This window comes from Acomys russatus, chromosome 6, assembly GCF_903995435.1.
Source record: "Acomys russatus chromosome 6, mAcoRus1.1, whole genome shotgun sequence".
NCBI lineage: Eukaryota > Metazoa > Chordata > Mammalia > Rodentia > Muridae > Acomys > Acomys russatus.
The window spans coordinates 53633694-53659478 of record NC_067142.1 but is presented as its reverse complement, the minus strand read 5'-3'; the positions used below and the strand labels follow the sequence as shown (position 1 = coordinate 53659478).

General features: G+C 36.4%; 1 protein-coding gene across 2 annotated transcripts in view; it reads left to right on the top strand.

Annotated features, from left to right (window-relative positions):
* Positions 1–25785, top strand: part of Rasal2 (RAS protein activator like 2) — a 252552-nt gene that overhangs the window by 160671 nt on the left and 66096 nt on the right. For both annotated transcript variants that reach the window (XM_051147644.1, XM_051147643.1), the window contains exon 4: positions 6762–6868. In XM_051147644.1, coding sequence (XP_051003601.1) covers positions 6762–6868 — 107 coding nt within the window. The remainder of the gene's footprint in view (positions 1–6761; positions 6869–25785) is intronic.

Sequence of the window (25785 nt, the reverse complement as noted above, 5' to 3'; positions counted from 1 at the left end):
AGAATTGTTGAAATTGCTCTTGTCAGATCTGTACTCCCTTCCTGTTTCTTCTTCTTTTTCTTCTTCTCCTCTTCCACCTCTTTCTTCTTTTTGTTTTTTGCTGTTTTATATTCCTATAATCTCAGCTCTCTGGAGGCTGAGGCAGGAAGATGACAAATTTGGATTACATATTGAGACTGTCTCAACAACAACAACAACAGACAGCCAACCCCAATAAAACAAAATCTGTGGGATTTTGCTGGAGTTGTAGGTTCAGCCTATTCTAATGTTGTAGCCAGTTGTGATACAGCCTATTATACAAAAAATTAATGAGCTAAGTTTAACTCAGCAGTTTAGAAAAAGGATAAATAACCCCAAAGAAAGTATTTTAAAAGATACAATGAAAATGAGATAATAATGAACTAGAAAATATAAATATAATCGAATTTATAAAGCCAAGAATTGTTGCCTTAAAAAAAAATCTTAAAAAAAATTATTCAAATGACAAGATTTGATCAAAATAGAAAGTACAAACAGCTAAAACTAAAGAAGGAAATATTACAGAAAATCATAGACTTAAAAGTTAGAGACTATGGGCTGGAAGATGGCTCAGTAGCTAAGAGCAAACATAATTATGTGATGTTGTGAAAGTTCTTTGAGTTATATTCAGCTATGGTAGAGAACTCAAGTCCAGTTTCCAGACCAGCATCTGCTGGCTCACAATCACCTATAACTTCAGCTCCAGTGAATCTGGCATCACTGCCCTCTGTGAGCACCCTCACTCAGGTATGCATACTTAGTACACAGACACACAGAGAGACACATAATTAAAAACAAAAGCTGGAGATTAGCATAAAAACTTTACAAGAATATATTTAACAACTCAAAACACCTATGGACTATGCTAAAACCTAAGTGTGGCTATTGAATCATATTGCTCCTCATGGGTTGTTGGTTCTGTTGGTTTGTTTTTGTTTTTGTTTTCTTGTTTCGTTTTGTTTTGTTATTTTCTTTGTTTAGGGAATTTGAAGAAGAAGAGGGGTAGGGGGAGCAGAAGGTGTTCTTTCAAAAAAGTTCCTGATAGGATGAACAATTGTAAAACTAAAATTAAAAAGAATATAAACTGGGCAGATATCTAAAGAAAATGAAACTTGAGTAAGAAGCAATCAAAAATTGAACAGATTAATTTATATTTAAGTGTACTAGGTAGAATTGAGGATTTTGTGAATTTTTACATGAAGGGTATATAGACAGCAAAGCCCTTAAAAGCTTTTATACCTAACCTTCAATAAAGCTTATTCATCAAAGGCTCAATTATAGCTGATCATTCAAGTTAATGAAAGTGAAGGCTGAGTGTTAAACCTGTCCAGGTGGTAGGATCAATTTCATCTTGGAATGAGAAAACTAAAACTTGTATTAAATATGAAGCTAATTCCATATGAGAAGCTGAAAATTTACCTTTTTATCTTTATAAGATGGCAGTCCTAAACCGGGCGTGGTGGCGCACGCCTTTAATCCCACCCAGCACTCGGGAGGCAGAGGCAGGTGGATCACTGTGAGTTCGAGGCCAGCCTGGTCTACAAAGTGAGTCCAGGACGGCCAAGGCTACACAGAGAAACCCTGTCTCGGGGGGGGGGGGGGGAAGATGGCAGTCCTGTATCATTCAGCTGAATAAAATCATAGTTATAAGTATATGTATCTATTAAAGAGGTTAAGGGATATTCACAATCAGGGTACTTAACTATTTTTTAGTCAAAAGTTACTTATTTATCATCTTTTATTCTCTCTTAATAAAAGTAAACAGGTGAAAATGTTTTATGAAAACATTGTAAGAAATACTTAAAATTGAGATGATTACTCATTTTGTTTGAAATGTAGAGCAGACCATTATTGAAATTGGAAGTGTAAGACCTCAGCTGCAGAGCTAGTTTAGTTTAGTTTACTTCAGTGGGAAAGACTAGAGAACACGTGATCTAGCAGTGTGAACTTGCAGAACATGTGAAGTAGGTAAGCCTGGCTTCATAGTCGTGGCTGGACTGAAGGTCACCTACAATTTGATAGGAGGGTAAAACACTGCTAAGGACCGGCACCAGAGGAGGAGTGGGACCAGTTTTCACAGATTGCCCAACTAAGTCAAATTTTTGGTAAAGAGAAGGAATGTGTAAAGAATGTGTTTGATATTTTCCCCTAAGTGCCTGATTGTGTAAAGTAATTCTATCAAAAAGGCAGTGTGGGGAAATTAATCTAAAATTGAGCACAAGATAACATTAAGTAGATGGGAACTGAGTCGGTGGGATTAACTAGGAGATTCCTGTTACAATCTGCCTAAAATGAAAAAACCCTAGGTTGCGATGTTAATAGTTGGTCAAAATGAAGCTGATAAGCATTTCAAGGATAGACTTGAAACTGACTAAATGCTGAAGGAGATAAAGCAAAGTCCCCATTGCTGCTGCCTTTGCTACCTGTTGATGCTTGGTGTCTTTACTTTGGTTTATTCTGGGCCATATGCACATTTTATTCTCAGTCAGTGATTGTTTCATATTTACATTAAAGGTCTATAGATTTGTATTCATATTCTCACTCCTTGTTTTTTCTCTTTTCTACTATTTCTCTTCTCTGCCTGTTTTTCTTTTTGTTTGTATGATGGGGGTCTCTTTATATTGCCCAGGATGACCTCAGACTCCTAGGCTGAAGTGATCTTTCTGCTTCAGCCTCTCGAATAGCTGGGCTTTTCTCTTTTCAGCACATTGATTCTATTAATATAAAAGTTATGTACGAGGGGGGAACTAAACTTTTTAAAATGCATTGGCATAATCAAAGTCTAAATCTATTTTTAAAATTATCACTGAATACTGAATTTACTGAGTAAATCTAAGCACACACCTCCAGTTGCATTACGGAGTCAGTTAGAGACAATGTTGAATACCTTAGAGCATAGCTGTAAATCAGGTGATGCACTTACTATGAAGCTTATTACTAAGGAGAACATATTAGTAACCTAGTTTCAGAAAAGCCTAAAACAGGACAGATGCAAGGCGTCATCCCAGCACTTAGGCTGATGCAGAATCATGTGAGTTTGAGGGGAGCTTGTGTTATATAGCAAGACCTTGTCTCTGAAAAAAAAAAAAAAAACTAACGAAGAAACAGCAACAAAGTGGGGGTAGGATGCAAAAAGTTTTAAAGGCTGTCTATAGAAAGAAATTTGAAGAGATAACATCTTCCAGCGTTGACCACCAATATAGCCCACCAAAACTGTGAGATTAAAAAAAATCTTATAAACAATTAGACTGAAGTATTCTAAATGATCATTTTAGGCTGAACAATACTGGTGGTTATTTAGAGATTATTCTTTGCAGAGCCTAAGGCCTTGATTAATTTAGTCTGTCTTCTAGAATTTGTGGAGGTACTTACCTCATACATTGAAGATTACTTTAAGCATGTTGAAGGACATGTTATTTCCCATAATGCTTCCTACCCCCACCCCTTGTATTTTAATGTAGGAAATCAGTTTTAGGTATTCTTTAACACTTACCTTCTGTTTGTTCAATTTTGTTTCTCACTGTTACTCTTTGCTATTAAGTCACACGTCTTCCCCCTCTGTCTCAGTGCCTCAGCTCTGTGTTGTTTTGACCTGGAGAGTCTTCCTTGATAGGCCATGTTTGGAGTAAACCCTTAGTATGTATTTCTTACTTTACTTTTAAATGCAAAGAATTGTGAATATACTGCTAAAATTTCTTGAGTTATTTTTAGGAACAAGTAAGAAAACTAGAGTCTCTGTAGTTATGGTTTCCCCTCCATGATAGGCTATTATGTAAAACCCACAGAGAACAAGGTAGCATGCCTGGTGGTTAAAAGCACAGGCTCTAAATGCAGACTGCGTGGGTTCTAATCCTCATTTTGCCTCTTGCATGCTGGGCAGACATGGGCAGAATACTAGAACATCTTGTTTCTATGTCTGTAAGATGGGTAGTATAGTTCCAGTTCCAAAGGAGTATTGTCTGGATTACAGATGGAATTCATTTAAAACATTTCTCTTTTTGCATTGGAAACTTAAGATAAAAGCTCTGGCTCTCTAAAAATCCAGTATCTCTTTCAAAGTCCAAAGTCTTTCCATTGTGGGTACAATGAAAAGTTATATACTTATTATTCCACAAAGGAAGAACCAGAACACAAATACAATCAGATCAAGACAAAACTATCCAGCAGTGTAAATAGTTGATTGTGTAACATCTGGGCGTCCAAGTGCTCTGGCAGCTCTTCTTCTCCAGCATTGCTGTCCACATCACACATAGCTTGTCTTGTAGGCACAAACTAGCTCCATTCTACACCTGCTTTTTTCCTTAGAGGTCATCCCCTAGTCCTGGCATCTCCAGTATGTTCTGTTCTCAACTGCAGCTGAGACTGCACCTTCACCAATGTTCTCTGCTGTCCACTTATTTTTGAAGAGGCAACCTAACCAGTGAAAGGAGTAAGAACTTGATACTACTAATTTGTATAAAGTACTTACTCCTTTCACTGGTTGAGTTAAGTTGCCTCTTCAAAAACAATTCATTCTCTTTGGAGCTAACAAACTATGAACTACAAGAGTTGTTTATTTTTGTCATATGGAGATAAAAAATATAGTAAGTAAGCATAGTCACTGGGTCTTGAAATGTAGTTGCTCACTTAAGCCCCTACAACTTCCAACAGTTAAAGCATTGAAATGTATTTGCCTAATGAGTTTATAAGCATGAAACTAAAATTAGATGTTTGGAAGAAAGTGAGGAAATGAGTTACAATTTTTTCATTAACCAGAACATTGCATATTAAGGAAACAGTTTCATTCTATCATTTTATCCTTGCTAATTAAACTTATTTTTCTCCCAGTTTGGTTTCTGTCATTTATTCAGAGATTAAAATATCTGCATGTTAATTTAATATGATGTTACAGAACTTTATAGATAAGTATTAGAGAAAGTATGAGATGTTCTTCTGCCTTACCAGCTCCCCTCCCTGCCTGTCTTTTCCCCCAACTTCAGAAACACCTGACTTGGAGCCATCACGCTTAAAGTCATTTCTTTGAGGTTGAAGGTCTTGCTGTGTGGTGTACTCCCAACCAGCTGATTTGCTTCAGTTCTTTTGTGCTGTTCCCATGAATCTGAGTTAATTATACTGCTGTCTTTCAGAGATGTATGTTAGAAGTCACGTGTGCCTAATTCTGAAAATGACTTTGTACATTAAGACTCATTTATCCACTGATGGTTAGAGAGAAGCCGAGACACAGTTATTGGTCATAAATTTAAAATACAGCGATATCATGGAACTGTCTTCTACTGCAGGCATATAAGCTGCGGTATCAACTTCTTGGTCATTAGGAATATTGTAATTTGGCTAATATCTTAATGGTCAGGATGGCACAGGAGATGAAAAGAAGACCTGTATCCAGCATGCAAACAGGGATAGGGTAAGCACTTTCAGTTGGCTTTTCTTAGGCAGCATTGATTTGCGTGCATTACTGGGTCTGTGTAAAATGGTCTCCTTTTAACACTGGCCGAATTTAAATTTCAGTTCATTTTTTTTTTCTGCTACAGATTAGTGTAATACAGGGAGATTTTCTGTAAGTGAGGGGAGGCATGGACGCCTGTTAATAACCTAAAAGTAACTAATGAGGATGTGCAGTCAGACGATTGATTGAATGAATAGCTGCAGTCCTGTGTGTTTCTTTCTCGCTCGCTCTCTGCAAGCTGTAGAAAGGGAGGGGGAAGAGCAAGGCAGGGAGGGAGCACGAGAAAAAATGCTTTCTCTTAAGTGGAAGTAGCACGGATCCCAGGGGCCAGGAGGCCAGAAATGGAAGTTTAAACTGCATCTATCTTTTAAAGGCAGAACAGCAAGAATCAAAATGTCAGTCTCCGGAGTCACGGTTTACTCTTTATTTTTTAAGATCTGGAAGATAACACAGAATACTTTTTTTAGGATGTGTGCTTTTCCTTGTCCATGTTGAGATTATCTAATGTTATCTGAGAAGCTGGATTCCTATGTCTGTCAGTTGAAGTGGAGATGGGAAGCAGTTGTGATAAAGGTATAATATGTATAAATATCTATCTGCATGTGTGTGTATATATGTATATATCACTATGAATAATCTTTAAAATGCATTGTAAGTGTGGTTTATAGCTGTTAAATTAGAGATCACATCATTTGCAGGAGCCTAACCTTGTTAGATCATTTGAACAGATTTATGATTTCAGAGTAAGATGTGGGTAAGGTCATATAGCCAGAACAAGGAGAAGCTGGTCTATTTTTATATCTGCATAGGCATGTATATTCTTTTATCCTGCAGCAATCTGGTGAATCATCTGTATAGAGCCAAACTTTGACCTTTGTGCAGGCAGTGTCAAATCATGCATAACACTAGTATTTCTGGTTCACAAGAATATTAGAAATTTCTAATTCACTTAACTTCTAAATGGCTGATAGAGAGATAGAGCCATATGGTACAAGATCTAACTACCAAGTGAACCTGAAAACCTTAAACATGTCATAGTTCCGAAGGATTACTTCTTATATATGCACAGATGAAAACACAAGTTGTCTCTCAGATGCTTAACCCTGAGCAAGTTTCTTTGTTTCCATAGGTCAAATATCACAAAGTTACCTAAAGCATATTGAAATAAAAATGAGTAGACCTTTAAAGAATAAAACAGTTGATGTGTGTGAAAAAAAAAAAAACATCATTTTATAGTTTAGGAAAAGTCTGAAATTTTGGATTCTTCATGATGATTCTACTTTTTCTACTTTTTCAGAGGTGCCAGCAGAAAGGTCCCCCCGCAGACGGAGCATATCAGGGACCAGCACATCAGAGAAACCCAGCTCCATGGACACTGCGAATACCTCCCCTTTCAAAGTCCCAGTAAGTGTTATTTTCCCCTTTAAAAAAATATTTTTCTTCTGAGAGTTAAAAACTTCCAAACATTTTGTTGCTCAATAATTTTATTATAAAACTGAGAATAGAGGCTAGAAGTTTACATTTCTGTTGATTAACTATGAATCAATATTGTTGTGCTTGTAAACTTTTTTTGTTTGTTTGTTTTGTTTTGTTTTGTTTTTCGAGACAGGGTTTCTCTGTGTAGCCTTGGCCGTCCTGGAATCACTTTGTAGACCAGGCTGGCCTCGAACTCACAGCGATCCACCTGCCTCTGCCTCCCTAGTGCTGGGATTAAAGGTGTGCGCCACCACGCCCGGCCAAACTTAGTAATTAAAAAAACAAAAAAACAAAAAACTATTTTTTTTAATTAATAAGTTCCTAAATCTGAATTATCTGAACTATAGAGTCCAAATCTTTGCAGATGTCCTTTAATCTAATTATTAGCTAAAAATATATTAAATACAAAAGTTTGCCAAAAGCATACTAAAATGGGAAAACCTTAGTGGAGCAGGATAGCTGGCCACTAGGTGCAGCATTTCTGTCTCACTGCAAAACTCATTTCTTCTATACTTTATTATTCTCTCTCTCTCTCTCTCACTCTTTCTCTCTCTCTCTCACTGTGTGTGTGTGTGTGTGTGTGTGTGTGTGTGTGTGTGTGTGTGTGTGTGTACGAGTGTGCATGTGTGCATTTGCTATGATGCACATGTGGAGTTCAGAGGAAAATTTTTGTGGAGTCTTTCCTCCTCTGTTACCTCTATCTGGATTCCAGGAATTGAACTCAGGTCTTGCAGTGACCTTAACCTACTGAGCCATCTTGCCAACCTCAAGTAACTCAGATTTTAAATCCTCTCTTCTCATTGAGCATTGGGTAAAAAATTCACATATTTTGTAAACATATTAAAATTGTAGTATTATAAAAGGCATATTTGAAGAGAATTGCTTCAAGATACTGGTCGTTATTCTAAGTACAATGAAAATCGATATAAAACAGAAATAAGCTTTTGGCGGGTGTGCTTTTTTTTCTTTTAATGTAACCAAACTGACATATTTTTATTCCAGTACTTTTGAGATTCCTTTTAAGTAGAGCTTGTTTTTAGATATATGATGAATGTTAATTAACACAAGTAGAGGTTTTATATCTCTTAACTCTGGAGACAATGTCCTTATCCTCTTTTTCATTAAGAGTGGGTAGAGGCTGTAGACATCTGTTTCTGTAAGAACCTTTTTGAAGTTCTATAGACAGCAAGTGAGTGCTAGATTAATATTATAATCAGAATGTGGCAGCTATTGAATAGCTTCAGATTTAATGTCTTTACTAAATTTTTTAGTTCTATAGGCCCAGCTACATATGTTTTAATTGTTATGAATGAAAAATTTTTATCACCTTTTTTTCAAACAAAGAAGAAAGCAGTATAGCTTGATATGTATTAGGAATTGTGCTGGGAGGTTTTTGTCAACTTGACATTTCTGGGAAGCAGGAATCTTAATCGAGAAAATGCCTTCCTAGACTGGACATTAGGCAGTTTGTGGAGTGCTGTCTTGATTAGTGACATGGGCGGTGTCATGCTGGGCTGCTGGCTCTGGGTGTCCAAGAATGTAGACTGAGCAAGCCAGTTCAGCAGCACCCCTCCATGGCCTCTGTATCAGCCCTGCCTCCAGGTTCCTGTCCTTAGTTCCCTCTGTCTCTGATGGACTATGATGTAGAGCTGTAAGCTGAAATAAGCCCTTTCCTCCTCAAGGGGCTTTTGGTTATGGTGCTTATCACAGCAGTGGACATGCCAACCATTACAGTAACTCTGAAGGATATCATCAGACATCAGTGATCCCAAGTTATGAAGAAAAATTGAGAATTTTTTTACTGTTTTTTTCAAGGTGTAACTGGGTATATTATGTATGAGTAAACAATATTTAAAACTACCCATGGACAGAGTTTAGTGATACACTTGATTAGATTGAGTTCCAATTTAAGAATTTTACACTTGTAAAACTGGAACCAAATGGTGACTTCTTACATTTTTGTTAAAGTTCACAAATGAGAATCTCTCTCTGCACTGTGGTAACAATGCAGAGTGTCCTCAATTATGTGTGAAGTTTTATGTTCAGGCTTTTAAATTTTTCATTAAGAGCTGCAAATTTTACTTATTTAAATAATAATTTTGCAACTAATTTGTTACCTTAATGAAACTAACCATTTGTAAGTAGAAGTTTAAAAGGAGAGTACTTAACCCCAAGCACTGCTTACAGACCATGTACCTGTTTGATAATTACCGTAAAGAGGGTGAGACAAGGCTCCTGACTAGCAAAGGCACGGTCTCAACGCCGTGTATTTCTAAGGGAATTGACCACTCAGAAGCCCTCACCTAGATATTTCCCTAGAATTAACTGAGAACAGAACCCAGTTTTTGATCAGCTCCCCCTAAAAGAAAAGGACAAATAACTATCCAGTATTTGTAGCCTGGGAACATGCCACTTTTTTTCATAGTAGAATATTATACAGAAGTTGACACTGATTAACCTGTTCCCAAATCATTTAGAAAAAAATGAAATTATATTTGTTTTATTCTTTGAAGTATAATTGGATATATCATTTGAAAATGCTTTAAATCTTGAAGATAGGTGATCTTTATAAAACTTACTGTTCATAAAGGTCTGTCTCATGCTAGATAAATAAAATATTTATTTATTGGCAATTTTGTACATGTATATAATGTATTTTGATTATATTCATTTCTAATTTTCCTCTTTCGGTTTCTTTGTAATTTCTGTTCCTCATTTAACAGTGAATATCTACTCTGATCATCTTTGTAACCCCCTGTATAACTCTGTCCAGCACGTTGTACGTAGCAAAATCCAATCAATAGATGTTGAGTGGATAAAATACACATGATTAGTATGAGGATCCAAATAGAATGAGTTTATCTTACATTTAGTGTCTTGGTTTGACTGATGTCTCCAGTCAACTGAAATAATAAACATTTGCTATTTAGTAAACATTGGTGAGAGACTGCTCGAAACGAGTGCGCCTGTGCAAAACAGGGCGTTTCCTCAGTAAAGGGAATTTTGGATTAATAGTTGGGATTTATGTCTAGAGCACATTCTGTGTATACTTACATTTGTAAATTAAAACAAGTTTGCATTTTTATTTAGTAATTTGTTTCTTGAGATATTTCTTTGAGTCTTTTAAATACCATGCATATGTACAAGCTCACAGTGTTTTTGATAGTTGTGAGTTTTGTCTTAGATTCTTCAAATAATTATAATCATTTGAATAGCTTTTGCTTCTTAAAAGAACATTTTTTGTTTTTTCTGATTTTACATTTTGCTAGGGGTTTTAACTTGGTATATTTGTGCTTTCCTCTATACAAAACATTCTTTGTGTATTTTATACATTGCTCATAACATTTAAGTGATTTTTATGGGGAAATGAGGAACAACTGAGTAAAATAAGTTATATCTACTTGAATTTAATTCAGAAAGGAAAACAGTTGTGACTTACAGTTGTATTTAGTTAGTGCTTTCGTTCATAGTTTCTGAGGTTTTGGAACAGGCTTCTTTATACTGTATTTATAAAGTGACTGTTGATATTTAGGATTTTTGCATGACTTCTACTTAGATGATACATCCATTTGGCATTGGCTAAGAGAGAGAATTGTTTTCCGGGCCAGGTGTTCAGCTTAGTGTTCTCATTTCCATAGCACAATGATCTGAGTTGGCCTTGTCTGCAACACAATGCAGTCGCAGCTGCTCCATTTGTATTGGCTTTGAGCTTAGCGCTGAAAGAACTCAGACACTAAAAAATATGCCAAGATACCCAGAAAAGCATAGTTGAACTAAGGCAGTAGCCAGATATTCCTGTATAACTTTCCTTATTCTCTTGGTACTGTGACACTTGACCAGTCTCAATTAAACAAGTATATAAAAATAAGACATTGTTAAACCTTTGCATAGTTTTTTTTTTTTTTGACCTCTGGAAAATAAAGTGACGACTATTGGGGCTGGAGAGATGGCCTAGCAGTTAAGAGCACTGGCTGTTTTTCCAGAGGACCCAGGATCAGTTCCCAGCACCAATATTGGGGCTCACAGCCAACCACCTGTAACTGCAGGTCCAGAGGAATTGATGGCCTCTTCTGGCCTGTGCATATGTGTGTTGTACAAACATACATGCAGGCAAAATCACTCATACACATAAAGTAAAATAAAATAAAAATAAAAATTTTAAACATTAAAAACAGTCTGTATCTTCTTTCTTAAGTATTACACTGTCAGGATCAGCTAGTATTGGTTTCTGTCGTATCCGGTGTCTTCTATATGTTCTATATAAGTACTTTTCCAAATAAACAATTTCATGCACGCTTAAGACTAGAAAGTGTTCATTGTCCAAACCAGTGACTTTCAATTCTAACTAGCCGTAAAACTTAGCTTTCATAAAATACAGTGGTGTTTAAAGATAAGCCTGGTCAGCTGTTTTGTTGTTGTTTTGTTTTGCTTTGTTTTGTTTTTTTAAGATTCCCAGATGCTTCTACTGTGCACCCTGGAATTGAGAATTGTTTGCCTTTGTAATTGGTAAAGTAAGAGGAACTCATTTGCACCAATTTTACCTATAAGTGTCAGTGCTTTCTTTTGTACCTTCAAGTCGGTGAAACTAAGCACTGCCACCTGTGTGACGTGTTGGTGCTCACATTAAGCTGCTCATGGTGCACTGATTATGTGTATGCGTTTGCCGTGGCCACTCTAGACTTCCAGTCAGTGGCCAGCATAAGGGTCTGCCTTAGGAGTAAAATAATGAAATTCAGTTTATTCCATCTAACTAAAAAACTACTTCAATTTTTATATCCTCATTGCTCCTACATTTCAGGAAGATAATTACAGTTATTTCTCCTGGTACTTAAGACTCTATCTTTTCTCTTTTATTCACTGGCCATCCATACAAAGTTAAACTTTGTACTAGACTCGTTCTGCAGTGATACCTCTCTTAATAAAGAGTATATTTGTGTTCTTATGTTCATGAATATATAATGTGAGTATTAATAAATATGTTATTACCAGAGCTAATAATAATGTACTAAACATATCAGAAAGAAAATTTTCTTTCCAACTACACCTTTAAGTCAGTTTGAAATCAGAATAGATACAATTTAATGGTAAATAACCTAGAAATTCTGAAATTTAAGCATCTTGGAGAGCAAGAAAAAAAAGAATAAGGTTAGGTACAACTCTTTGAAGAATAGAATCTAGAAATACAGATTGGTAGATACCTGGAGAAGGTAACAGGTTTGGCAGAAGTTGTTGTTAAGAGACTAACTTGAAAGAATCAAAGAAACTCTGTGAAAGAAACTCTTCTCAATCTATGGTTATACTTAGAAATAGGCTTGCAGCCGACCAAGCACTAAGGAGTCCAGTTTGTCCTACCCAAGAGAAAAGGCCTGTACAAGAAGATAATTCAGTCACTTATATATAGCACAGTCTTGAGATAACTATCCTTCTTGTCCCAAGAAAAGATTTTTTTTAAGAAAAGATATTTCTTCTTGCCTTAAATGGGGGCGAGGCACAATAACTTTTACTTTATAATTAAAGATAATTGCTTCAAACTAATGCCCATTTAATGATGACATTAGCCACTAAGCATACCCAATATATACAACTGACATCAAACGTTTCCCACCTATTTAGGAGTTCAGAAGCTAATGATGTGGAAAGAAAATGTTACCAATGTCATGATTTTATAAGGGTTAACTATGCAAAGGATGTTTTTGCCTCTTTCTCTAAAATTTGGCAAGGTACTAGCACTGCTCCTAAAGAATACTCCCGAGGTGTCTTCTAGCAAAGAGCTTTAATTCTGTAACCATTGCCACTGCTTATTCTCAATAAAACAATTATTTTAATGTTTTATATATTTTATATTAAGCATCTACTAATTTCTGTTTAAGGGAATTTCACTCTAAGATATTAAAATATCATGGCAGTCTTCATCAGACTGTTGAATAGCTGGTTTAAAAAAAAAAAGTTAAAAAAAACAAACCCACAAAACCTCCTCAATGGGGGTTCTCCACAGAAGGCGTAAATCCCTGTGTCTATGCACTGAAAAGATGCTCAACAGCATCTCTGGGGAGCTCACATCGGGCAATGCATTGCTGCTTGTAGTACAGCTGTAGTCAAACCAAGAAGACAGTAACAGGTATTGTTGAAGATTTGGAGAAACTGAAACTCTCCTATATTGATGGTGAGACTGTAAAGTGATGGCAACCCTCAAAAAAGGTAGTTTGACAGTTCCTCAAAAGGTAAATGTTGAGTTTCCAGTAGACCTCAACAATTCTGCTTCTAGGGATGTAACCAAGAAAGTAGAAAACATGGCTTTACAAATGCACATAAATATTTATATCATCGTTATTTATAGTAGCTAAAAAATAGCCATAACCTAAATATCAGTCTGCGGAACAGATGTAAAAGGTGTGGTCAATCCATTAAGTAACACATTATAACCCATAAGAATAAATCAAATAAAGGTATATGCTGCCACATCGGTGAACAAAAAGAAAAAAAGCTGAAGAAGCCAGGAACAAATCCACATGTTTTATGGCATGTATATTAAATGTCCAGAATCATAGAAGCACAAGAATCCTAGAATTAGACTATGGTGATTGATGATTGTAGAATGTTCTCTCTCTTCCTCTCTTTATTTTTATTTTTATTCTTTGAGACCTCACAAGTGCTAAGATTACAGGATTGAGGTACTGCTACACCCAGGTCAGTTTTTAATTACACACACACACACACACACACACACACACACACACACACACACACATGCCCATTGACTTGTACACTTTTAAAAGAGTAATTTAAAAAAGAGTAATTTTATAGCATATGAATTATATACTAATAAAGGTGTTACAAAATTAAAAATTAAAATACAGGCCTCTAAGGCAGGGTAAAAGATAATAGTCTTATTAATACTTTTTAATGTTGTTATAAATTAAAGCAATAATATTTCTTTTTCTTTTTTTAAAAAAAATTATTTATTTATTTATTTATTTATTTATTTATTATGTCTATAGACTTCTGTCTGTATGTACACCTGCAAGCCAGAAGAAAGCATCAGATCACATTATAGATGGTTGTGAGCTACCATATAGTTGCTGGGAATTGAACTCCGGACCTTCGGAAGAGCGGGTGGCGCTCTTAACCTCTGAGCCATCTCTCCAGCCTAATATTTCTAATATACTAGATTAAATAAAATAAATGTGAGAGAAAAAGCAAGGAAGATATATTGAAGTACATTGTTATATATCAGTTGTATATTGTCTACAGAGTTCGTAAGTATTCATTACTGATGCATTGAATCACTGCATTTTTTGAAAGCAGGGAGTATAAAGGTGGCTTAGCAGTTAAGAGCACTTACTGCTCAAGTTCAGTTCTTAGCATCAACATATGGTGGCTCACAGCTGCCCGTAACTCTAGTTTCATGGGAGTCAGTGCTGCTTTCTGGCCTCACAGGCTCTTGCGCATACATGATACATATATAGTCATGTAGGCTCACACACATTAAAATAAACAGATAAATAGTAGATATGGCAATGTTATATCTTTTCACATCCATCAGTCTCCTCTTTTCAGCCCGACTACCATTAACTGCCTTCAGTTATCAGTGTGATTCATTCCTTGAACAGGAATGAGGAGGATCCCAGTGCAATATCTAAGCACTGCACTGAGAAATCCCCCTGCATGGAGTTGAATGCTTTGTGGTTACAATATTGAAACTCTCATCTCCTTTTTATTTTGTGTGTACTGTGTTCTTGTATGTGAACATGTAGTGGGTGGCAACATACCTCTATGTGCATTTGCATGCACAGGTCAGAGGACGTCAGGTATCTTTCTCTGTGGCCTACTCCATTTTAGTTTTTGTTTTTTGTTTTTTTTTTTTTTTTTTCCTGTCCTTTTCACATGTGTGGTATATGCCATTGTGTAGACATGTATGTCTGCAGGTGCATGTGTATGTGTGATCATGCATGTAGAGGCCCAGGATTGATACTGGGAATCATCCTAGATCACTATTTCACTTTATTCTTTAAAGTGGGGTCTCTCAGTCAAAGCCAAAGCTGGCTGATAGATCTAGTCCTACTGGACAGCTAAGTCTGGGGAGTCCCCTCTCTCCTTCCTCACATCATCAGACTTGGCAGCAAGCACCTTCACCCACTGAGCTGTCTCACCAGGCATACCTTATCTTTTGAGACACAGTCTCTCACTGAACCTGGAGCTTGCTGATTGAGCCAGGGTTGCTGGCCAGCAAGACCCATGCTTCCTCCTGTCTATGCCTTTCTGGTACTGGGGCTGTGGACACTTGCGCCCAAGCCTGGCTTTTTATATCCATGCTAGAAATCAAACTGAAGACCTCAAGCTCTTATGACAAACACTTTACCAACTGGGCCATTCATCTCCTCAACCCTACAGTCTTGTTACTTGACTCACTCTTCAAGTAAAAAAGTCTTCAAGTAGCTCAAATAGTACATCACCAAATCTTGCACATTTTAGTTGGCTTGCCCGGATTACTTTGGGGTACAGAAATAAAATTATTAATGTTTGAGTCTTCATCTTACTTTTTACATTCTTGTTATTAAATGTTCTTCAGTCATTCATCTTGAATATTTTATTAAGTAAACATTTAAAGTACAAACTTAACTGTATTCATTTTATATAGTCACCACAGTTTAGGAGCCACTTTTCTTATTCATTGTATCTCCTCAATATCAGACTGCCCTTTTCCCTCTATGCTCTGAAAGCACAGTTAAATCTGTGGGAGATGTATATGTGCATTATTGTCCAAGCTATGAAAATTGCAAGGGCATTGTTACTCTTTTATGCTCATAGTTTTGAGGTCACCAGCATTGTATAACTTTGTTTTTCAAGATTCTTCAGTTGATCTACTAAATGAAACAATTAAAAAGGGTAGCATATAGTAAGAAAAAAAAAAAAAAAATGGTCTTTCTATAGAACATAATGACAAAAAGAATGACTTATAAAGATTATTTTTCCTCAATTTGCCCTTCATTCACAGTATAGTTGGCTATGTAGGAATGTACCCCTTTGAAAATCGAACAGAGAAAGACAGTAGTAACCAACAGAAGTGAAGATAAAAAACGTGATCCTATTTACCTATATTTTATGCAGTCAGTGAGAACACTCTTACTATGAAAATCAGGTGGTTGCAGTTGAAAAAAAATTGACTCTTTCAAAATATGATCTAAGAGGCTTATGTCATCCTGCCTAACTTTGCCAGGATTAAACATTATTGACATTTAAGGATTTGTGTCTAGAATAGTCAAAAGCATGATAACTGTATTTTAGGCTGGCAGTATGACTCAGTGAGAAGAGGCATTTGCCACCAACCCTAGAGACCTCAGTTTGATCCCCTGACCCCACATGGTGGAAGGAGAGAACCAATTCTCATAAGTTGTCCTCTAACCTCCGTATGTGTGCTGTGGTATACTGGGTGTGTTAACACACACCTTTAGTCCCAGCACTTAACAGGCAGAGGCAGGTAGATTTCAGCAAGTTCTAGGCCAGCCTGGTGTTCATAGTGAGTTCTAAGACAGCTACAGGGCTTATGTACCCTGTCTTAAGAGAGAGGAGTGAAGAGAGAGAAAAGGAAGGAAAGAAAGAATTGTATGCTTTACTGCATTAATTTGTTTGACCAAGAACAAGTTGATTGACCTCATCTCAAATCTTTTATTGTTTTCTATTTGTTTGTTAGAACAGGGTCTCACATTGTAGCACAGACTAGCCGAGAACTCACTGTGTAGCCTCAGCAAGCCTCAAACTTGTGGCAGTTCTCCTGCCTCAGCCAACTTTCCAGTGCTTAAACCAGTTGTACTTAAGTGTGTATGTGCACACGCTCACACATAGACATATATATCCTGATTGGATGAATGAAACATTGTTCAAACACAGTCATATTCAGAAAAATGTAACCTGGAGACATATACACCTTGCTATTGAATAAAACAGCTAATTTTCAGACCTCACAAAATAGTAATCCCCAAGTAGACTAGAGTCCTAAATATAGGAAGACAATAGTAACAGGCTATGTAATTGCTAAAACAGTTGCATTTTTCAAAACCTTAGCAAAGGACAAGTTTTACAGTTAAAAGAACCAATAAATCTAACTTTATAAGAAATAGTTTTAGGAGCAGACAAAGTGCCTTCTGGGTAGAAGTCCTTGCCACCAAAAGGCCAAGGAAGGCAAAGTTTCATCAGTGATGCTGAGGGAAATAGGTACTGTTCTTTCTTTCTTTCTTTCTTTCTTTCTTTCTTTCTTTCTTTCTTTCTTTCTTTCTTTCTTTTTTAATAAGAAAGGGTTTACTTTGGCTTATAGTTAGGGGTACAGCCCATCATGGCAGAGTTTGAGGTAGCTGGTCACATTGTACCCATAGTCAGGAAGCTGAGGGCACTGTCTGGTACCCAGTGTCTTTTTTTTTTTTTTTTTTTTTTTTTTTTTTTTTTAATGTTTTCCAGTACACTAGCCCATGAAAGGATACTGCCCACAGTTAAGGTGTATCCTGCCGCAGTTAGCCTGCCCTGGATAAATTCTTCATCAGCATACCCAGAGTCTTGTTATTCTAGATCCTCTCATAGCCTTCCTTTCCTTGTCCCCACAGGTTCATGACCATCTCATTATGCAAATGACTTCAGTCCAATCTAAAAAGTCCCCGTAGTCTTTAACAATTGCAACAGTTTAAAATTACACCATTCTAGGGCTGGCAAGATGGCTTGGTGAATAAAGGCTCTTGCTGCCAAGCTTGACAACCTAAGTTTGATCCCCAGAACCCATATGATGGAAGGGGAGAATTCATGCCTGAAAGTTATAATACAGACTCTTGCCGATTTTCCTCCAGCCTTTAATGCATGCTATGCCATACACTACTTACATCCACAAAACAAACAAATAAATGTTTTTTTTTTTTAAGCTCAAAGTCCCTTCTGAAACTTTAGCTTTTTTTTTTTTTTTTTAATATTTAAAAAATCTTAGTTTTAAGGCTTATTTTCCAAAAAGCAATTATTATCTTGGGGAAAATGAATACATTTTTTCTAATCCATTCCTACTTTTCTTTTTTTAATTTATTCAGATTACATCCTGGTTATTATCCCCTCACTTATATCTTATAATAATAAAATATATCAGTGTATTTTTAAAGATTTATTTATTTATTTTATGTGTATAAATGTTCTATCTGCATATGTGCCTACATGCCAGAAGATTCCAGTATAGATGGTTGTGAGCCACCATATGGTTGCTTGGAGTTGAACTCAGGACCTCTGGAAGTGCGGACAGTGCTCTTACCTACTGAGCCATCTCTCCAGCCCATATATCAGTATTTTAAGATATGTGGAGGTTTGTAAATAAAAGGAGCCTAAGAATCCATTTGTTAATATTTTATACCTTAACTTATAATAGAACAATGTTTGTAACAAACCAAAAAAGAAAGCGGATAGCCCAGCATACGTTAGTGATGTTGTGTTGTTGATGTTTTTACCTATGGCTTTCCATTATCCAGAATAGTGATTCTAGGTACAGTTCATTTCTCTCAAGGCAATAAGAATTTTGTTTTTTAAAATAACTATATCTTTAGTCTCCCTCCATCTGTAATATTGTTATTCTTAGAGTCCTGGAAATGAGAGGCAGACATTTTCAACTAAAGTCCTCTAGTCCATCTCTCTTGACAATGAAAAATGCCTTTCACTTGGTATTATCTAATGATTCGGGGGCTTCCATGACAACCTCTGGGAGATTGTCCAATGGACTAATAGGTTAATAGACCTCACTTTAGGACAGTGTACTCTCTCTTTCTTTGATCCATCATTTCTCACTATTTCAGGCCTTAAAGCCATCTTGATTAATATTCATACTCAGAACTTGAGATCAGCTCAAAGTCTCTCACTGTTCAGCCATAAGAAAGCAACTGCTTCCATGAGAAACTGAGCAAATGAACAGTCAGAATGCTTTCCTCTTATGCAGCAGGTTTGTTGATTGCATTGGGTTTCTCTTAATAATTTAGACTACTATTATTAGCATTCCTCTCTACAACTATGAAGTAATTTACTATTCCTTAAAAAAATCACACAAATATGAAAATGACTTTCATTTGCTTGATCTTATTTGCCTTCTAGTATTGTGATTCAGTAGAGGATATAAAATAAAATAGAAATAGAACTAATTATAGGTCAAGACAAAAGAAATTAGCAATGTAAACAAAAGGTCTTGCATAATTGAGATAGATCTGGTTCTATTACAAAACTCAAGATATTCTTTTAAAAAATAGTTGGTATTTATCTAAGTGTTATAGGGACAGCTGTGAAACCATTTGGAAAAAAATTAAATATGTATATCATACCTCACAAATGGCTCCAAGTGTACTGGAGATGTGTATCTAGGAAGACAATAGAAACTGACCATGTAACTACTAAAAAAGAAACAAACAAAAAAGGCCATTCTTTACCCTTGAGAGAGGGCAAGTTTTCCATGATGGATACCAAAATCCCGACACAGTTAAAAGGAATCAATCAGTACAACCACGGAAAAAGAAAGAAAGAAAAAGAGAAAAGAAAAGAAAGAGGAAAAACTGGTTATTAGAAGCTGGCAAGATACCTCAGTTTGCCACTAAAGTCCAGTAACCTAATTTTGATCCCCAAAACCCATATGGAAATGAAGAGAGAGAACCAGTTCTACAACTTGTTCCTTGACTCCCACATGCCCAAAAGTAAGAATGATAAATATAAACAAATAATTTTATAAAATATCTTTAATTACATAGTACAAAACGCTACTAAGAAAAAGACTTCTAATAAACTGACAAAATTTTACATATTTTAAGACTATTGAAAGTCTGAAAACAGCCATGTGTGGACCTTTAATACCAGTACTCGCGAGACAGAGGCAAGCGGATCACTGTGAGTTCAAGGCCAGCCTGGTCTACAAAGCAAGTTCAGAATGGCTTAGATAACATAGAGAAACCCTGTCTCAAAAAAAAAAAGAAAAGAAAAGAAAAGAAAAAAAGTCTGAAAACAAATTATCAAAACACAACAAATTTAAAAATTGGGGGAATCTGAGGAAAAGAATAAGCAAGTCAGTTTTTGAAAAGTGTGTGGTGTGTGTGTGTGTGAGAGAGAGAGAGAGAGAGAGAGAGAGAGAGAGATCATCTGGGAGATTTCACTTCTGTAAACAAGTAACTCTCTCATGTTGCAACATTAGACCACAATAAAGGTCTCTTCTAAATGTTCTTTTACCTACTTGTAGTCTTTAGAACTGGTAAAGCAGGGTCAGTTGGTTCAGCCAAGGTTTCTAGCCTCAGCTAGTTACATAGCTAAAAAGGAAAGTTCATGCTCAGATTGTAAATCCACCAATCACAGTCTGTCTTCTAGCCCACCAATCAAAAGTAAGCTTTATATAAGTGGCCTTTTAGAGGCCTCACATAAACACAGCCTCATTTCTGTGACTCACAGTCTTTTTACTGAATCAGTAAAGAGAGTTCCCTCCTGTCGGGCATGGCTCTCCGTTGTAGGTTATCTGTAGAGTCACAAGGGTCTGTCATGTCTGAAGTGAAATTTTCTAGCACAGTTATGGGCTGGAACCATTATGATTGGAACAAGCCCACCTGAAGAGGAAATTGTCTCAGCTCACCGTTGAAAGTACAGTTGTTCTCTTCATAGCCACACTTCATGGAAATGTTCAGAGCAGGTGGGTTACCATAATTACAATATAGCCAGCCACCAGAAAGGGGTTTCTAGAGCAATAGCTCCCTCATCAAGGCAGATAGGTAAAAGGGAAGAATCTGTTAGCTGCCATGTATTAGCTGCTTTGCTTATTCACAAGCAGTAAAGTAATCATGAAAGAATGCTTACCATAAAGAAGTTCCCTGGCAGTACTTAACAGTGCTTTACTCTTACCAGATACACCCAGGGAGTTTGGGTCATTTGATTTCAGCAATCCATACTACAGCAGGTCTGAAGAGCTGCCCAAGCATGAGAAACTGTTTGGATCCTGCCACCTACATAAAGCTGGAAATGGTCCAGAGTGTGCCTGTAACTCCAGTACTGAGGAGGAGGGGAGTAGATTGTCAGCCTAGCAAAAACAAAAACAAAAACAAAAGCAAAAAAACTGTGAGCTACAGGTTGAGGAAGAGATCACCAGAAAAGAAACAAGGTAAGAAGTAATAGAGAAAAACACCTAACACATTCCTCTGGCCATGCACAGGAAAAGGCGTATGTGCCCCAACTTCACACACATGCATACAACATACACACATACATATGCACACACAGTCATGCAGTCATAAACCACACATACCAACAGAGGAAAAGATAAAGTGCCAAGAACCTTTTACAGGGTTAATATTGCTAGTTTAAGAAGATGGAGGAAAGGACCGTAAAACAAGAATATGGATGTCCTTTACAAGGTGGAGAAAGCAAGAAAGTGATTGATTCTCCGTTAAGGCTTCCAGACACTGTGATTTCAGCCAAGAGAGCTCTGTACTACACGTCCAGCCTACAAAACTGTAGGATGCGTTTGCAGTGCTTAAGCCAACACCATCTTTGTGGCAATATGTTAAAGTAGAAAATTAATGCAGTTGAAAAGCTGGTGCAATTCCAATTTATAATTTAGGTTAATATGTCTTCAATGTTAAAGTTATAGTTTTCATAATTATGCATTTCTGGCAATCTACTGTAGAAAATATAGTGGGGAAACTGGTGAAATTTCAATTGTAGCTAGATTCATATGGTACCTATATTAGTTTATTAGTTTTCATTATTATTTTATGCTTTATCTAAGCTTAAGGGAAGCTGGCTACAGGAAATTTCTCTGTACTTTTTTCCCATTTTTCTGAAAATCTAAATATCTAATATATCTGAGGAAGGAAAAAACACTTTATTATTAAAACAGAATTCAGTCTGGTACATGAAGACTCCTTAGCAAATGTTCATGGAAGCTTCATTCTTAATAGCCCCAAATGGAAGCAACCTTAATACACCGGCCAGTTGACAGATGGATAAATAAATTTTGGCGCCATAATATAGTGAAGTAAAAAGGCACAATCTGATGTGTGTAATGATGTGGGTGGATCTCAGGAGTGTTATGCTAAATTCAGGACTGCTTACTGTGTGATCTTCTTTACATGACATTGTAGAAAAAAGATAAAGCTGTCAGCACAGTGATTAGTGTATTCTCAGGAGCTGAGGGTGAGAGGAAGAGGTCTGCTGCAAAGAAGCGTCAAAGAAAATGTTGCTGATGGAAATGGTCTTTGTCTTGGGTAGATGTATGTTTGTCAATGCTCATCAAGCTAACCACACTAAAACTAAATGCCATTGTTATATATTATACTTTAAGAAAGTTATTTTAAATGAAAAGATATTTTAACATAGAACCCATAAAGGATATATTTAAAATATAGTACATAACGGTTGAGATAATTTGATAGGAAAATAACCAAAAGAAATCTATAGCAATGTGTTCTATCAAATGAAAATCAATCTCTAAAGTACAGAATATTATTAATGATAAAAGTATGTTACACATTGTCCCATTTGTGCCTCTATAAACTTGTAAGTTATCAATATATTACATATAATAGTTATAGCATCACATATTTTTAATTTTAAGAATAAAATACTTACATTAAAATTTTATTTTGTGTGCATATGTGTTCAGAAGACAACCTGCAGGAGTCTTTTTTCCCCTTTACCACATGGGTCTTATAGATCCAACATGGGTCACAGATTTGGTAGCAGGCACCTTAAGCTATCTCAACTGTCTGCTTTTATATTTTAGTATATAAATAATACAACATGTTAATATTGGCTCAACCTGATTAATAGATATGTGTTTACTAATTTTGGGCTTTATATTTAAATTTTTAATAGTAAAGTATTTACTTTGCTCATGAAAGAATAATCACACTGAATCTTGTGTGAAATGTAGATCTCTTGGCTGAGGGTGCAGTTCATTGGTAGAACTCTACAGTGTTCAAGGCTATGAGTTTGATCCCAAACACAGCAAAGCCAAAACAAATGAGCAAAAATTATAGATAACTCTGCCCTAGGCCCCAAGATTCTGATTAGTCAGTGCTAGGCTTAGGGAAACAATTTTAGCTTGATACTTTTTTCCCCTTCTCTGGTGCCTAAATTGGGGGAGGGTGGCACAATATAGAAACTATTTGTTGGGGCTGGAGAGATGGCTCAGCAGTTAAGAGCACTGGCTGCACTTCCAGAGGTCCTGAGTTCAATTCCCAGCACCCACATGGTGGTTCACGACCATCTATAATGGGGTTTGGTGCCCTCTTCTGTCATACATGCAAGTAGAACACACATATAAATAAATAAAATTTTTTAAAAGAAAAAAAAGGAACTATTTGTTAATAGTGTTTACCTTGTCTGGCTTTAGGGGACAATGAATGAGCTAGGGCATACACAGTGAATGCCACACTGTGGGCTCAGTTCCTGGTAACAGTTATGATACAGTGACTCTGAAGCCAGCTTGATGCTAGGTTTTATTATTTTGTTTTGTTTTGTTTTGTTTTTTGAGTCAGCGTTTCTCTGTGTAGTAGTAGCTGTTGTGGGACTCTCACTTTCTCTTTGTAGATCAGGCTGGCCTCAAACTCAGAGATCTGTCTGCCTCTGCCTTCCAAGTACTGGGATTAAAGGCATGCACCATCACTGCCTTGCTTAATATTGAAACTATTTTATTTGTTGTTATTAACAGTACCTTAGGTTTCACTTCGGGTCTGGACTCCAGTTATAGAGATTAACTAAATGTGATGACTGGAAGGTCAATTTAATATTTTCAGTTGTTCTTTCCCTTTTCCTTACTAATTTTTATAGTTATCTTATTTATAGTTATCTTTTAGTCAGCGTTTATTAAATATCTAATATGTTCCTAAGATAACTAAGAGAGAATGAAAGAGAACAATGTAGATATAAGTTAGTCTTTCTAATTAGATAAATTACAATTGATGATAAAATATATGAATATACAGATTAACTTACTAATTAAACTATAACTTGAAAAGAAATAATGAAAACAGTTCTCACCTGAGTCTCTCCTAGAGAACAAGGTGACGTTTTCTTAGTGATCATTTGACATTTTTAAGGAAATGCTATTAAAATTTCTTAATTGCTTCACATTTCTGTATGGTCTCTGCTGTGGGAAGGTTTCAAGCAGAGGTTTGTTGCACATCTCCATGTTTTCCTGTGAAAGGTGATGACATGTTTCTGTCTCCACTTCTCCATGTCTTAAGGGAACAGCAGCAGTGCCAAGACACCACATGTCAGCGCCTGCTGTTGCCTCCACTGCGGCTTCGGAGAGCGGTTGCATAGCAGCAGTTTTATTTCCACCACCAATCACAGGCAGACAGTCTTCCGGGGCTACTCTCGTGGATAGGTGGTAGACAGCTTTGCCATTATCTTACTTTTATCTACCAAGCTCCAGAAAAAGCCAGCATTTGGTTTTCCGTTTTTTGTTCTTGTTTTTGTTTTTTATGCCAGCAATTGCTGGTTTTCAGCCTCTGTTTGAAGGAAAATAGTTATCACCAACTAATTAAAGTAAGTCATTTTAGTGCTACCAGTTACCATGGGCTTCTTCAAATGATGGACTTTTGTACTATATTTTTAAATTATGTTCTGTAATTCTTAAAGTAAAACTTTGCTGTAATTCTACCTGAACTGAGAATGGTAGGAGCTTTCTGTTGTATGTGAGTGTTTACTTAGAATATTTTCAGTTAAGGTTGGTGTCGGGAGGAGACTTGATGTGTACAGCCTTTCATTGTTTCCGTTTTTACTGATGGACTTTTGTTGTAAACTTACAGAAATATCTTCTGGACTCTGTCACTAGGACACAGATACTATGACTGTGAAAGGGAAGCATTTTCATGTTGATGTTCATCTCAGCAACCCAGGATTAGGTGCATATAAAAGTAGTGACAGCAGGGTTCCCTCTAGTTTGATTGCATAATGAGGAACTGTACTGACAAATTGCACTAAGTCAAATTAACAACTTCATATAATGCATTCTTTGTTATATACAATTTTAATATCTATGATAGTACAATATGCATTGGGAAAATAAGTTACAGTGCTTAGAACATTGAAGAGGAAATAGGATACGAATTTCTATCACATAGTAATTAAACAGCAAGAGTTCAAAAGTGAGACTGCTTGATCTCAAAATCATCCACTTAGTAACTGTGTGACCTTACAAGGGTCACCTATCTTCTCTATATGAGATAGTCTGCTGTTAATAAAGGAAATTCACTATCAGTTGCACATAATTGCATCAGACATATTAAGTCACTGCACCTATCTGTTTTTACGAGGAAGGATAATTTTGTCAGAAAAACTTGCTCATCATTGTTGATTGGGTATGGTTCCATTTCTTAAAGTAAAAGCGAGCTTTTTATAGGGGTCTACAAGATCTACACACTATTACCTATCCTCCTCTTTTGGGGGAGCAACAGCACTTTACTCCTCTGTGGCTTTATTTCCTGCTTCCTTCCCATGGTTTCCTCCACTCCCCACACTGACGCCCTGGCTCTTCTTTGAACATAGTAGACAGGCTTCTGCCTTGAAGCCTTTACCTCGCCTGCCTCAGCTGCCTGAAGTGTTTTCCCCTCTCATTCAGGCTATTGTAGCTTCTTAAGTCTTACTCAAATGTGGGCCTACCCTGACCACTTAATATTGCCAAGCCCAATGCATGGCTCTAATTTACTGTAGCACTTGCCTTTTATGTAGTATGTTTTTATTTATTCTTTATGTTTTTCTACTGGCATGTAAGTTTTAAAAGGTGAGATATATTTTATTCATTGATGTCGAATAACAAGTATATGATCAGTAATAGATGCTCAGTAAAAACACTAATAAGT